The following is a 14,093-nucleotide window of genomic DNA, read 5'->3' as shown; positions in this document are numbered from 1 at the left end:
AATTGGGTGATTTGATGATCTAGAAGTATATTACATGTTATTTAAGGATTCACATTTTCTTTGTGCAGAGGAATACTCCTAGGTTTTTTAAAAATACTGCTAGTCATAGTGTCCAGGAATCTATTCACTAGTTGTGCCCTTTCGGGGGGGGGGGTGAGTCATACTCTTCTTTTGTGTGTGTGTGTCCTTTTACCTATCTCCTCAACAAGGCTGTTTTTTAAGACAGTCTATACATTTCAGTTGGTTCAAAATACAGGTAGTCTTGCTTAACAATTTTTCAAAATTAAGATGATGCTGAATGAAACAACTTATGATCTGTGTCCAAAGTTGCTGCACTCCCATAGTCACATGATGAAAATTTGTGAGTTTAGCAGTCTACCTGTATTTACAACCAAAAGTGTGCTGCAACAATCCCTACCCAGCTATCTCTTCCCTAATCTCATCCACCCATCCAGCCCACCAGCACACATAAAACTGTCTTGGCCCAGGGGGCCTCAGTTGCTCCCCTGCCTATGAGGAGGCTCAACCAGTTACAGATCCCCACTACACACAAAGCATCCCACTTACCTTTGCAGTTTTCTGCAGCTGCTATCAGGTGTGCCCAGCCATTGAGAAGCACAGCCTTCTTACTGAATCCACCTCATAACCATTTGGTAAATGGGTGCCATTCTTGCAATCTTTTAAAAGTTTAATGTCTATGGAGATTCTCAGTCATCGTGGTTGTCCCAAAGGTGCTTTTTCAAGAGGCAACTGAACTTTCTGGTTTTTCTTTTGCTTCTCATCCAAGTAGCTTCTTCAAAGAAAAACCAGAAAATCCAGTTGCCACTTCAAAAAAAAAAAAAAAAAAAACCCTTTCAAAAGCTTACTTCTACAAATTGCGTGATTTGGTGAAAGAGATTTTCAAAGCACTGTGAGAGTGGGTGGTGATGGTGATGTGCTGTGAAGTTGGTGTTGACTCTTAACAACCATATAGCTAAATTTTCTCCAGAATGATTTGTCCTCAACCTAGTTGGCAGCGTTGAATAAGGTTTCCAAACCCCAATTTGACACTAGTCCTTCAGATCTTCCAATATTGCACCAATCTGCCATTGTAATTTAGTTAAGCCATCTTATTCCTGGTCATCCTCTTTTTTCCTTTTCTTCCATCTTGAAGGAAATGCTTAATTGGAAAGAATCAACATATATTTCCTATAATGCTTCCAAAAATTAATAATAAGATTAGACAGGTTTGTGTAGTTTCTTGTTAGAGGTTCCTAATCACTATAGTTTTCTGAAACATAGGAAGCGATTTTTGCTTTTAAGAAACACAGAAAAGCTTTGAACCACATGTTGTCTTTCACATATATTCTGCCCCATCAGGTGTCCTCAAAAAAACTGTATGATTCAATCTATTAATACAGTAAAATTTACAAACTGCTATTTTGTAAAGTTCAGATGCAATAGTCAAAACCTCTGTGTGACTAGCCCCCAATATAAAAGTTGAAGTTGAAGTTGCCCGTTCAACTGGAACTGAAGTTGTCCAAAACAGAAACTTAAATTTATGTTATATTAAGAACTACCATAAATCTTCATGAATGTTATAATTTGTGCTATTTGTTTAATGATGTCATTATACAAATTGTTGTATAATATATGTACAAATCTAGTACTCCTGTCTCTTATTTTCCCAACAATAACAACCTTGTGAGGTTGATTGGGCTGAAAGAAAGTGACTGAATCGTGCAGCCAGTTTTCATGCCTAAGGGAGGCCAAGACCATACCATCTCTGGTTTTTAGCTCAGCACTTTAACCATTACACCAAACTTGTTGTCTAATGATCTACATTGTAACAAATAATGTACTTTTAGATTTAATGGAAATTCAAAAGTACACAAAGTCATCAACTTATGACCACAGTTGAAACCAGAATTTTCATTGCCAAATAAGATTATTGTTAAATGATTATTGTTCAATGTTATTATCCTTTTTGCCACATTTATCAAGCAAATTACTACAGATTAAAAATGAATCATTCTGTTGTTAAGTGAACCTGACTTCCCCCATTGCCTTCACTTGCCAAAAAATTGACTGGGAAAGTTGCAGATGACAATCACATGACCCCAGGGCACTACAAGCATTGTAAATACATGACAGTTGCCGAGCACTTAAATTTTGATCACATGATGGTAGGGATGCTGTGACATTTATAAGTATGAAGACCAGTTGTGAGCCATTTTTTTCAGTGCAATTGGGCTCAAAACAAATGATTGTAAGTTGAAGATTATTTGTAACTTGACTCTCCAGCTTCTTACTGATCTGTTAAGATCTTTGTGGGTGTCTGTGTGTGTGTATCTGTGTATTCTTTAATTTGAGTTTTTCCTTTGTTATTTAATAGTAACATGCTTTTATGAGACAAATAAATTAATATTTAACTAGTAAGAACAAATTGTATTAAAAACCAAAAGTAATTTTGAAATTTAGTTAAGGTTCCCATATTCATAAATTAAGTTTTTAATAATTGTGATGCAATTAAAAAAGCACATACATGCATGAATTTTTTCTTTCAGAAATTTATGATTGTTAATGTTTGTTGCTGCTGATAATATATAATATATTCAGACTATTTTAAAAACTTCAACTAATTCCATAAAGCCTCTTTACAGTTCCAAAAAAATTAAACAATATTGGTTATAGATTACAATATGCTTACTGGCTCTTTGTACAGTTTACTATTATTTTTACATTTTTTACTCATTTTAACATGATTGAAGGTATAATGTAGTGTCCCCATTTAGAAACAACATATACATTTAGCTTCATAGTCTTATTTAGTATCAAATATTTCTTATGCAATACTAACATTTACTCATGAGTTTGCAGAACTTTAATGGGTGAATTAATTTAACCTTCGTTTCTTTGAATTCCGATTTAGACTTAGTTTTAATAAATTATAATTTTCATTTTAGATTTAATAAAATGGTATTTTAGAAAACAAACTAAAGTATATTTTCAAATATGATTAAGCAATTATGTTATAGTGGCTGAAGTGTTGGATTAGAAAACCAGGTGCAAGTCAACCTTCAGGTATGAAAATTCCCTAAAACAATTTGGGCCAGTCACTATAATTCAGTCTATCTAATGCCTGAGAAAATGATGTATATTCCATCTTTTGCCTTTGGTAAGGTAAAAAGAAAAATGTAACAAATTGTATTTTGTTAAGAACTGTCTCAGCTCTCTCTAATGACGCTATTTCATATTGAGATTTTCTTCAGTTTTTCAGCACATTCAGGTTTTTAAAAATGAAAGTAAATATCAGCTATCGATACCTTTGTTAATTTAAAACTTTATGTGATCTCTTGAAGGAAATTTTTTCATCTTAATATTCTTGTAGAAGTGTGATTTAGCTAAATCTGTGCATGTTGAAAAAAAAAGTTTCTTTCACTTCCATCTTCCCCTCTCCCTAATTGGCAAAATATAATGAATATGCATAGTGAAAAGCAACGAAGTCTTTTGGGGTAAAGTAGAAGCAGATAGATACTGAGCCAATCAACACCTGAAAAAGGTGTATCAATTTATAAATAAGAGAAAGCTGGTACTAGTTAAGTGTATAACTTTCATATAAAATAGCACTAAAGTGGAGCACTAAAAGGAAATTACATCATTAATGTGCTTCCTTGAGTTACTATTCAGTATTTCAATATATTATCTATATTTATTTGATATCACCAGTGTGTTTAATACATGTATAAATTATTCTAAAGTTTGTTAGGAATTTTTAAATGACACTGTAATTGGTGGTAGATAGAGACTACAAAAAATCCAAAATATCATGTGAAGTGTATCTCTCTTGTATGCCATACTTCCTTCCTCCTGCTCTTCTCCATCCCTTTCTCCCATGTCTTCTTCATTCTATAGATTCAGATCCAGGACATACAAATGAAAACTGGGGGGAGAGATTAATCCCTTCTTCCAGGACATATTCAGGTAAATAGATTACCAGGTGTACTTATTATAGTTGCTTCTTTAAAATTATTAATGTCATCACTGTAGTTGTTTATTTTCTGTACTAGTGAACAGTCTGCAAATAATTTATTAATATAAATGTAATATTACTTTTTTCACTGGAAAATTAAAAATGCAGATTAAGCTTCTACTATAGTATTTTTCCATTCCAGTGAACACCTGTGGAGGAATGCGGCAGTTACCATGAAGTAACCACTAATTTATTAGCAAAAGCAGTTTTGATTCCATATACAGTTGTATCATTTGTATGTTAAGTAGTAAAAATAATATCTAGAACAAGTTATTGATGGGAGTAAAGCAGGAGATCTATTTTTACATCTAAAACTTTACATGTCGGCTAACTCTGCCCACAGCCAGGAGTTCAATCCTGACAGTCCAAGGTTGACTCAGCTTTCCATCCTTCTGAGGTTGATAAAATGAAGACCCAGATTGTTGGGAGCAGTATGCTGACGTTGTAAACCACTCAGAGAATGCTGTAACGCATTATGAAGCAGTATATAAGTCTTTTCAGAGCACAATACCATAGTCTCTTGAGACTGAAGGATGCCAATTCAATAAGTCTAAGTGCTATTACTATATCAACTCAGGCAAAATGGGATGAGAATGATACCAATTTAGCAAATACTTTTTTCTTTTAACTTTTTTTTCATTATATGCCCTGACTTGGGCTAAGTATTTGTCACAGATACTTAGGCTAACATAATTGAGAAGTCCAGTCCTAGCACCGAAGGAATTGGGGGAGGGGAGGGGGGGGATGTGATGTGATGGCTTGGGATTAGTTGTCCATATATTGTAATATACCCTCTTTTTGCAACCAGTAGAGTTTTTGTCAGACAGAAGTGGAGCACTAGGGTGGAAAGAGCAATGAAACTCTTCCATTGGCAAAAGAAACTTTTGAGAACTAGGATTCTGATCTGTGTTTATGTATTTTGGCTTGGTCTGTAAAATAATTGTAAAAGTGTTCTTAATACTTCTGTTGCTAGATGTTTTCTGCAAATGTAATATAAACAATGTATTTATACATGGGGTATATATATATATTTAGAAAATACGGTAATTTACAAATGATAAATCATGCCAGACAAGATTGACCTCCCTCTTTTATTAGCTTTACGAAAGCACCATGTGCAAGACATTCAGCCTAATAAACATGGCAAGTTTACTTTTTACTCACAGCTATGCCAAACTAATACAATAACAATATTAAAGATGTAAATTACTCTGGCATATTGTTCAGTATATTATTTATTTGCAGAAAAAAATAAAAACAAAATAGAAAATTCTTTTACTATGGTAAATCTAGTTTGAAAGGCAATATGTAGTAGGAAAAAAAATCTTATCCACAGCAAAAACATTTTTCAGATTGCACATACTTTTGATACAACAGCTCAATAATTAACAGTAAATTTATGTGATGTTTAAAAAATTAAAAATATATATTTTATTGAAGAATTTCATTTTCATACAGTATGTAAAATACATCATTGTAATTTTTTTCCTATTATATTTTGTTGTAATATAGACAAAATATCTTTTTATTTTTGTGTGCCTTTGTGTGTGTTTAGTGAATTTCTTAGGTAAAATCATTGAGGTTTGAAGGAAAATGTATAGCCCAGTAAAAGATGAGAAATTAAGTCATGTGGGCTATAAGAATTGCTGATTAAAATAAGTGCAAAACATTGAGAAGTTATTGATTGGTGCATATTAGGCCTCACCTCATTTCATCTTTAGAGCAATCATGGCTTCCCATCAATTCTCTCCTTTCCATGTATATCCAGTTGGTGTATCTGATCTCACAACATGAGCATTATTGGTTTATTATGAAGAAATATCGAGACAATTTAGTTCTAATTGGGAACTCAGCTTACTGTAAATCAGAATAAATCCTGTTGACAAATTTGCAAAGAGTTATGTAGGTTATTGAATCATAATGCTCTTGAATATGTGGTCATATTACTAACAGTACATTTTTCTTCATGTTATAATGTTGCTTCCAAAAAACCACCATAAATATAGAAAATATAAATATCCTTATTTATGAAATGTGTTACAAATTATAATTATGGCAAAAGTACAGTTAACAAGGAAAAGAAATTCAATTATAAAAATAATTACTTTTATTTATGAATTTCATATAAAATTATATTTATTTAGGATGAGGATATGGATATTACTATCCTACTATATTATTTCTGAAGATATTTATTTTGTATCACATGATATAAGTCATATGATCAAGCTAAATCCAATTGATAAAGGAACCAACACATCAAGTAAAATACTTATAGAATATAGCATTATTTGTAAAATGTTATAGAAAGGAAATGCTAAAGTCTTATTTTTCTGTATTCCATCTTCCCCACTTATTTTTCCCCCAGCTGTTTTTGTCAATACAGGGAAATATTTAAAATCATGATGTTCTATCATGAAAAAAGTGAAATAGTTTTTAGTTAAAAAATTCTTTTCTCACTCTCATGATTGTGTGTTTCTTCCTCAATATCGGTCTTTTACCAGAAGGCTAGAGTTTGAGGTCTATGGAGGTTCTCAGTCACCCAGGTCATCATTTCCCAAAGGTGCTTTTTCAAGAGAAAGTGCAGTTGCCTCTTGAAAAAGCACCTTTGAGTCAGAGTTTGAGGATTCTGCGCAGTATTTTAGCTGTTCCTAGCACTGTACTTCTCTGGACAAATTGCTGTGAAGTTGTTCCTAAGTTATGTTAGCACCACTCTCAGGGCCTTAGGAGTCACAGCCTGAGTACTCCTACCACCACTTGTGAGTACTTTGGCCTTTTTCTACATTCTCTCTAATTCCTTCTTCATGCCCTGGTACTTCTTCTTCTCATACTTCTTTTTCCTGATGTTGTTGTCACTTGGCACAATTACATTTATCATCATTGCTTTCTTCTTGTCTGTTACCACAATGTCTGGTTATTTGGCCAATACATGTCTGTCCATCTGGATCTGGAAGTCCAACAGGATCTTAGCTCTGTTATTCTCCATGACCTTCTGTGGAATCTCCCATGGAGACTTAGGAGGATCTGGCCCCTACACTGTGCAGATGTATACAATGCCCACTCCTTGGTTTTGTCATTCAGTGTGTGCTGTTCCCGCCTGCATCTTATAGCCTGCTTGTGTTGGACCGTCTTTGAGCCTTTCTGCATAGTCTGCACCTCAAGTCTTGTTTGGTGTGGGCTGTCTTGTGTGGACACCAGTGTAGCTTTCCACAGTCCCATTAAGTTCTTGAGGAAGGCCCTTAGTGTTGACTTGTATATTATCACCAGTCATTCACAGATCCATGGGTGTGGCATTGAATTTTCTGTAGTCAATCCAGACTGTATTCAGATTGATCTTTCTAGATAACAATCGCAATAGCACTTAGACTTATATACCACTTCACAGTGCTTTTACAGCTCTCTCTAAGCGGTTTACAGAGTCAGCATATTGCCCTCAACAATCAAGATCCAAGATCTGGAGTCTTGAATGACTGATCTATGACCTTGTGATATCTTGAGCATGTAGTGTGGTTCCCAATGCCCTTCTGACCAGTGGTGGGATTCAAATTTTTTTAGTACTGGTTCTGTGGGCATGGCTTAGTTACAGGATACTGTAAAATCTCCAGTCAGAAGTGGTATTTGCCGGTTCTCTGAACTACTCAAAATTTCCGCTACCAGTTCTCCAGAGCTGGTCAGAACCTGCTGAATACCACCTCTGCTTCTGACTCTGAGCTGTGCTCATGTACTTCCCCATATAGCCCTGTACCATACAGCTTGATAGGACTTCCCATGTTATGGAAAGGTATGTTATTTGTTGGTAGTTGGATGGATTTATTTCCTTGTGTGGGTCTTTCATGATCAATACTGTCCTTCCTTGTATTAGCCAGCCTGGGTGGGAACCTGCTGCTTGCAGTTGGTTCATCTGTATTGCTAGGCATTCATGCGCTGCTGGTTTTTGTTTTTGTTTTAGCCAATAGGTGTGATTATTTGCTGGATGTCTGTTAACATGATGATGACTGGTTCCTGTTCTGGGAAATTGATTTTGTCTGTTGTCGGATCCTGCAGCCACTTTGCGTTGGTGTTATGTGTCTGCTGTTTCTCTTATATATTCTTCCAATACTGTTCAGTTTCTGCTGTTGATAAATCTGCTGTTACTGTGTTGTTGCACTGCAGTTTTGAGTACACTTTGGTTGGTTCTTTAGAGAACAGGACATTTATCTTCGTTGCCTCTGCTTTTCTAGTGTATCTCCTTATCTGGCAGCCAGTACCTTTGTATAGCACTCTCTAAGGCTTCAGATGGAGTCAGGCCTTTGTATTTTTTCAATAGCCAAATCTTATCTTTAATCTTCACACCCTTCTGACTATTCTCTCTCTGAACTGCCTTGATCTTAGCCTCTAATCTCATTTTCTGGGCGTGGGGGATATGTACTGTTGTTCTTGATCGTGCAGCCAAACATCTCCAGCATTACACAGGCTGTAGCATATATCAGTTCATTGGTTTGAGTTATAGTGGTCATTGGAATTGTCGTGAAGGCTCTATTGGCATCTTTTAGCATCCTGTTGGATGGTACTTCTCCAATGAGTCTTGATAACTGATCTTGAAGGTTGACTTCAGCAACTTTATGCATGATCTTATGCCTCACATTAGCTGCTCTGCTCTGTGAAGGAGAAGGTGACAGTGATGTTCCAGCTTCAGGTGGTGGCTGCATATCTAGTAGGTCTTCTTGAGTCTAGTATGTTATGTGAAGTTGGTCTTTTTGAATCAGTGAGAGCAGCTTCCCTTTACTATGTTGAAGAGTCAGATAATTTAGCTATTTTTCAGTTAGTGTAGATATAAGTCTTTTATCCATCCATACCTCCTTTATATGCTTCATATATCCCCTCTCATTAAGTTTACTGTTGTAATAGCATTCGTCAATTCAAGGTTCTCTTACCTAGTACATTTATGGTTTGTTCCAGTAGTCTACTTATTGTTAGATTGACTTGGTTCCCCAACAGCTGACTCAGATCTTGTTGATCTAGGGGACATCCGTGCTGGCATTACTTTCCTAGTTTGTGTCACTCTCATATTTGAGGTAGGCAGATGAAGTGTTAAGGGGTCTTGCTTGAGGACACGTATTGGTAAGCTGAGATTTGAATCCTGGTCTCCCACATCAAAGGCAGTGCTGTAACCATTACATTATCCATCTGCACACAGACACACACACAAACATAATATATAGTATAATATATATGTATACATGCATGTGTTTATAAACAATGATATATATCATAATAAACAATAATATATATGTATACATGCATGTGTTTATAAACAATGAAGAAGCAGTTCAGTACCAGTTTTCCAGCTATATATCCATTTTTAGGAATTTATGCTGATAAAATAGGGTTCTTTTATCACCTCCACATTATAAGCCTTGTATGCATAGTTAGGCATAGATGTATTGACTAAAGCAGTGCCCTAGAGTAAAAAGTATTGCTTTTCATATATTTGAGTCTGATTCTCCAAAGTTTATGACCGGTGCTCTATGTACTTCTCATTTACTCAGGCAGAGGGAATATTTAATGTTTTTGGATTTCTATCAACATAAGGAAGTAATTTAATAGCTTTAGGGAGTTATTTTCTCAATTTGAAGATGTTTATTTTATTTAGAATCTGCTATAATTGGGAATATTTTGCTGCTCTTATGAGTCTACTGGTATTTCCAGAGAAAGAAGTCCCAGAAAAGAAGAAAATGAAAAAGGAAGCTGGAAATAAAAAAACAGCACCTGTTAGTATTCTTTTTGGTTACCCATTATCAGAACGTAAACAGATGGCCCTTCTTATGCAGATGACTGCAAGAGACAACAGCCCAGGTAATAGCAGAACTCTTTCCATTTGTATATGACTCTCTAATCAGATAAAGGCTAAGGTAACATAGCAGGACATTTGGATTTTAATTAGAACTGTACCTGCAATTTACTCCTGATTTGGGAAGAGTGGGATAATAGGTCAACATTATTTTAAAAAATGAATTATTTCACTTGGACTCTGACAATTAATGTAACATTAACAAAAAGCTTTATTAATATTCTAAATACACATACATGAGTTTGATTTGTGAGTTAACCATCTTTAGTAGTTGCAGAGTAAAGTATTCAAGTCGTGGCTTGATTTGGCAATTAAATTATTTTTATTTTTAATTTGACAATACTATTTTGCAAGTTATTTTCCCTCCAAGTCAGGCTAGTTTAAATACAGTAATCTTGAAAATAATGAAGCTTTATTTAAAACTAACACTAACATTTAATCTATCAGGTATCAACAAAAATGCAGTTTATTCTGATCATAAACTGTTTATAAATGTTACATTCTATTTAGTTCAACAGCAGTTAATATTAATCAGTTTAGATTCAGATGTCTTATATTTAATTAACTGTATTCATTCTATTTTATCTTATATCAGTGACTTAAAACACTTTTGTTTTTAAAGTTGAGAAAATGAAGTAATCCCAGCATTATAATATCATTTAATAAGGTTAATTGATAAGCATTGAAGCTATAAGTATCAATAAGTATCTTTGCATACACTTGAGTAGCCTACCATGGTCTGAATCTGAATTGTATTTTTTGATGGTTTGCATACTAAAATGGGATAGAGAGATACCAAGCATTTTCCTCTGCCCCTCCCCTTGGGGCAGGGGCGACCTTTGATTCAGTCATGATTGCCTGGACAATTGGCAAGATTTTGGAAATGAATTGACATTGTCTGCTTCCTAAAGTTAAGAGACAATGTCTGGTCCAATGTCAATCAACTGGCTTTATTCTTAAATTGGGATTAGAATTCACAATCTTATGGTTTCTACTGTGATGCCTTAATCCTCACACTAAAAGAGGGAGGGGAGGGAGGGAGGGGGAGGGAGAGAAAGGGGGAAGAGACAATGTGAAACTATGTTAACATTCATTTTCACAACTTTACTGATTTCATACTTTGAACTTTGTTTTTGTAGATCCTAATTTAAATCACCCTTTACAAACAGTGACCACCCAAAAGAAAACTCCAAGCTCCTCATCACGCCAAAAAGATAAAGTTAATAAAAGAAATGAACGAGGGGAAACCCCTTTACATACAGCTGCCATTAGAGGTGATGTTAAACAAGTTAAAGAATTAATTAGTCTTGGTGCAAATGTGAACGTGAAAGATTTTGCAGGTAAGTTTGACCAGTAGTCAGTTTTAAGACTATCTAATATATTTTATAATTAGTAAAATGATTGATCCCTTGTCAAATATGAAACTGAATTCCAGATTTATTGTAAGATTCCTTACAATACAAGTTTTTAAAAAACAGTGAATGCAAATATTTGGAGTTTCTCAAAAGCAGGGAATGGGTAATAGCCATCTTTCCACCTCTCCCTTGAGTTCTACAGTCCAGGTATAACTGGAGATAAGAATTTCACCTGGAAACTGAAAGATGTCCTCTTTTCAAATAGAATCTAGATGAGACAGAATTCTTCTTCTGCAAGACTTTTATACAGGTCCACTAGGTATAAGTAGTTTGGGAGCAATTATGTTCTGCCTTTTGTTATAGGTTGGACACCACTCCATGAAGCCTGTAATGCAGGTTATTATGATGTTGCTAAGGTCTTGATAGCAGCAGGGGCAGATGTAAATACTCAAGGCTTAGATGATGATACACCACTCCATGATTCTGCAAGCAGTGGACATAGGAAGGTAGGTATCATTCATGGAAAAATTAAATACATGTGTTTATTTTTAATAATCAAAGCTTATTAAACAGAATATAGCAAAGGAATCCTATATTATCAGTTAGGCCCATGGATATGAATCATTTGTTATCAATATCACTGGCAAAGGCAATGATGATTATTTTACTGTGCATTTCAAGGTATCTATTCAGATAGAGATTCAAATCATATGCAATCACAACCATAATATGGCAATAAAGAAGAATTACGCAATATACCTCAGCTATATTATCTGTGAAAATATAAAATAATAATGCCATTGGGGAAAGAAGCCTGCAAAGGAAACACAGAATCTTCATAGGTTTTCTCAGTCATCCAGGTCATGGGTGTCCCAAAGGTGCTTTTTTTAAAAAGTAATTGAACTTTCTGATTTTTCTTTAAGACATTTTACTTCTCATCCAAGAAACTTCTTGAATGAGAAGTGAAGTGTATTTAACAAAAATCACCTTTGCGACATCCATGACCTGGATGACTGAGAATAAACAATCTTCCTAGGTCAATGTTTCAAGAACATTTATAAGGGAAAAGGTGTTTTATTAAGTTGTGAGGGCAAAGAGCAAGATACAGACAGTTCAGTATGCAATATCTGATACCTCAGATATTATAGAGAAGCAGGAAATGGAAGCTTGTCCTACTAAAGGGAAATTTATTAAGGGTCAAATTGGTGTTGGCTCTTGGCAACCACATAGTTTTTATACAGGAGAATCTGTCCCCAACCTGTTCCTCCAATAATGTTTCAATTACCACTGTATGTCCATCCATTTTGCTGTTTGTTCTTTTTCTTCCATCTATCCCAGTACTGTAGACTTCTCCAGGGAGTTAGGTTTTCATATAATATGACAAAATATAATAATCTGAGCCTGTCATTTGTGTCTCAAGTAAGAATTCAGGGTTGATTTGTTCAGTTATTTCTTCCCCCTCCCAACTGTCTATGGTATTTTCCAACAATTTTCCAAAAGTTCAAAAGCATCAATACTTCTATCATGTTTTGATAAAATATCTGTCTTGATGATACGTTTCATGTTATGTCAAAGCCTTTTTATGTATCAAGTTTTGATATAATATTTGTTTTGATAGAGTATTTAAAGTTCTGCCAAGTCCTATTTTTATTTAGCTGGCAGAAATTGATTATGAGGTTATTATGTAGGCTAATATTCAGTGTTTTTTTTAAATAATCTAATACAACTTCAAAAACTGCTTTAGAGTAATCACAGATGGCACGTTACATATAAAAAGTATGAGGATTTCAACATTTTTGATCATATCTATCATTCTATCATTTATTGATAGAATCAGTATACATGGGGCATTTTTCAAAGTAAGAGTGTTAAAAATACAGGTTAGTTTTTCAGTTTATTTCCTGATCAATTTTTTTAAAATGGGGCTTTTAGTTGCAATGAACCTAATATTTCAGATTGTAAAGTTGCTCCTCCGACATGGTGGTAATCCATTCCAAGCCAATAAACATGGAGAAAGACCTGTAGATGTAGCAGAAACAGAAGAACTGGAACTATTACTGAAAAGAGAAGTTCCTATTTCTGATGATGAAGATGGCTGTTCAGGTCAGAAAAAAATGATGTTAAATTATTTGTGTTTGTATATACTATGTTTAAATTGTGTAATATTTCAAAAAACTAGCTCAAGTAGGGATATGCAAATGAGTTCTTTGTTGTTAAATTTTTGTAGCAAAGGACTTGCAAATTTTAAGTTAACCCAGGGAATTTGACTTGATAAATTGAAAGTGGTATATATGTAAAATTTATTAATAAACATTGTAAATATGAACTTTGGAAATATTTTGTTAACCCATTAAATTAATTAAAATGTACATTTTTTCCAACTGCTGTGTTTAGAGATAGGGATGGATAAAATAGATTTGCTTGATTATTTCAAGTGTCTTCAAAAAGTGTTCTCCTTGACAGATACAGAAGTAAAAAGATACAGTTTAATTTTCTAAAATATACAATTATTACAAAGGAGAAGGGCCTTAAACCTGTGGGTCCTAGCTTTTGTCATTGAAGCAGCAATGGGGATACTATAGTAAGAGAATTACAGTGCAATAAGAAACTTTTTTGGGCCTCCTGTTCCATCTATTTCTGATGTTTCTGTTTATAGTTTTAATGTGTATATAGAATTATCATTGTTATGTATATACCTGTCATTTAAACTTGTGGCATGAAAAAAGCATAAAACACAATAAGATGTATGGTAAGGGGAAAAAGAACATAAATACAATATGTATTTATGCATGGTAACAAAATTTTTGTATGGTAAAAAAACAATAACATAACTAGATTATAGTTCATTGTAAGTAAAAAGAATTGAAAGTCTTAAATAACACATAATTGTTTTTGT

At 34.2% G+C, this 14,093-nt stretch overlaps 1 protein-coding gene across 9 annotated transcripts in view; it reads left to right on the top strand.

The window, feature by feature from the left end:
- ANKRD12 (ankyrin repeat domain 12) overlaps window positions 1-14,093 on the top strand; it is a 67,961-nt gene that overhangs the window by 35,909 nt on the left and 17,959 nt on the right. For 4 of the 9 annotated variants that reach the window (XM_087961523.1, XM_087961525.1, XM_087961522.1 and 1 more), the window contains 5 exons: window positions 3,895-3,963; window positions 9,645-9,847; window positions 10,982-11,182; window positions 11,561-11,703; window positions 13,153-13,300. In XM_087961523.1, the coding sequence (XP_087817649.1) occupies window positions 9,679-9,847; window positions 10,982-11,182; window positions 11,561-11,703; window positions 13,153-13,300 (661 nt within the window). In that variant the 5' untranslated portion in view covers window positions 3,895-3,963; window positions 9,645-9,678. The remainder of the gene's footprint in view (window positions 1-3,894; window positions 3,964-9,644; window positions 9,848-10,981; window positions 11,183-11,560; window positions 11,704-13,152; window positions 13,301-14,093) is intronic. The other 5 variants (XM_026671918.2, XM_026671917.2, XM_087961521.1 and 2 more) reach the window with 2 other exon arrangements.

Source organism: Notechis scutatus, chromosome 3, assembly GCF_049901735.1.
Source record: "Notechis scutatus isolate UNSWTSFEM ecotype Mainland chromosome 3, rNotScu1.2, whole genome shotgun sequence".
Lineage (NCBI taxonomy): Eukaryota > Metazoa > Chordata > Lepidosauria > Squamata > Elapidae > Notechis > Notechis scutatus.
Note: the sequence above shows the minus strand (reverse complement) of the source record. Positions and strands in the feature narration are given on the sequence as shown.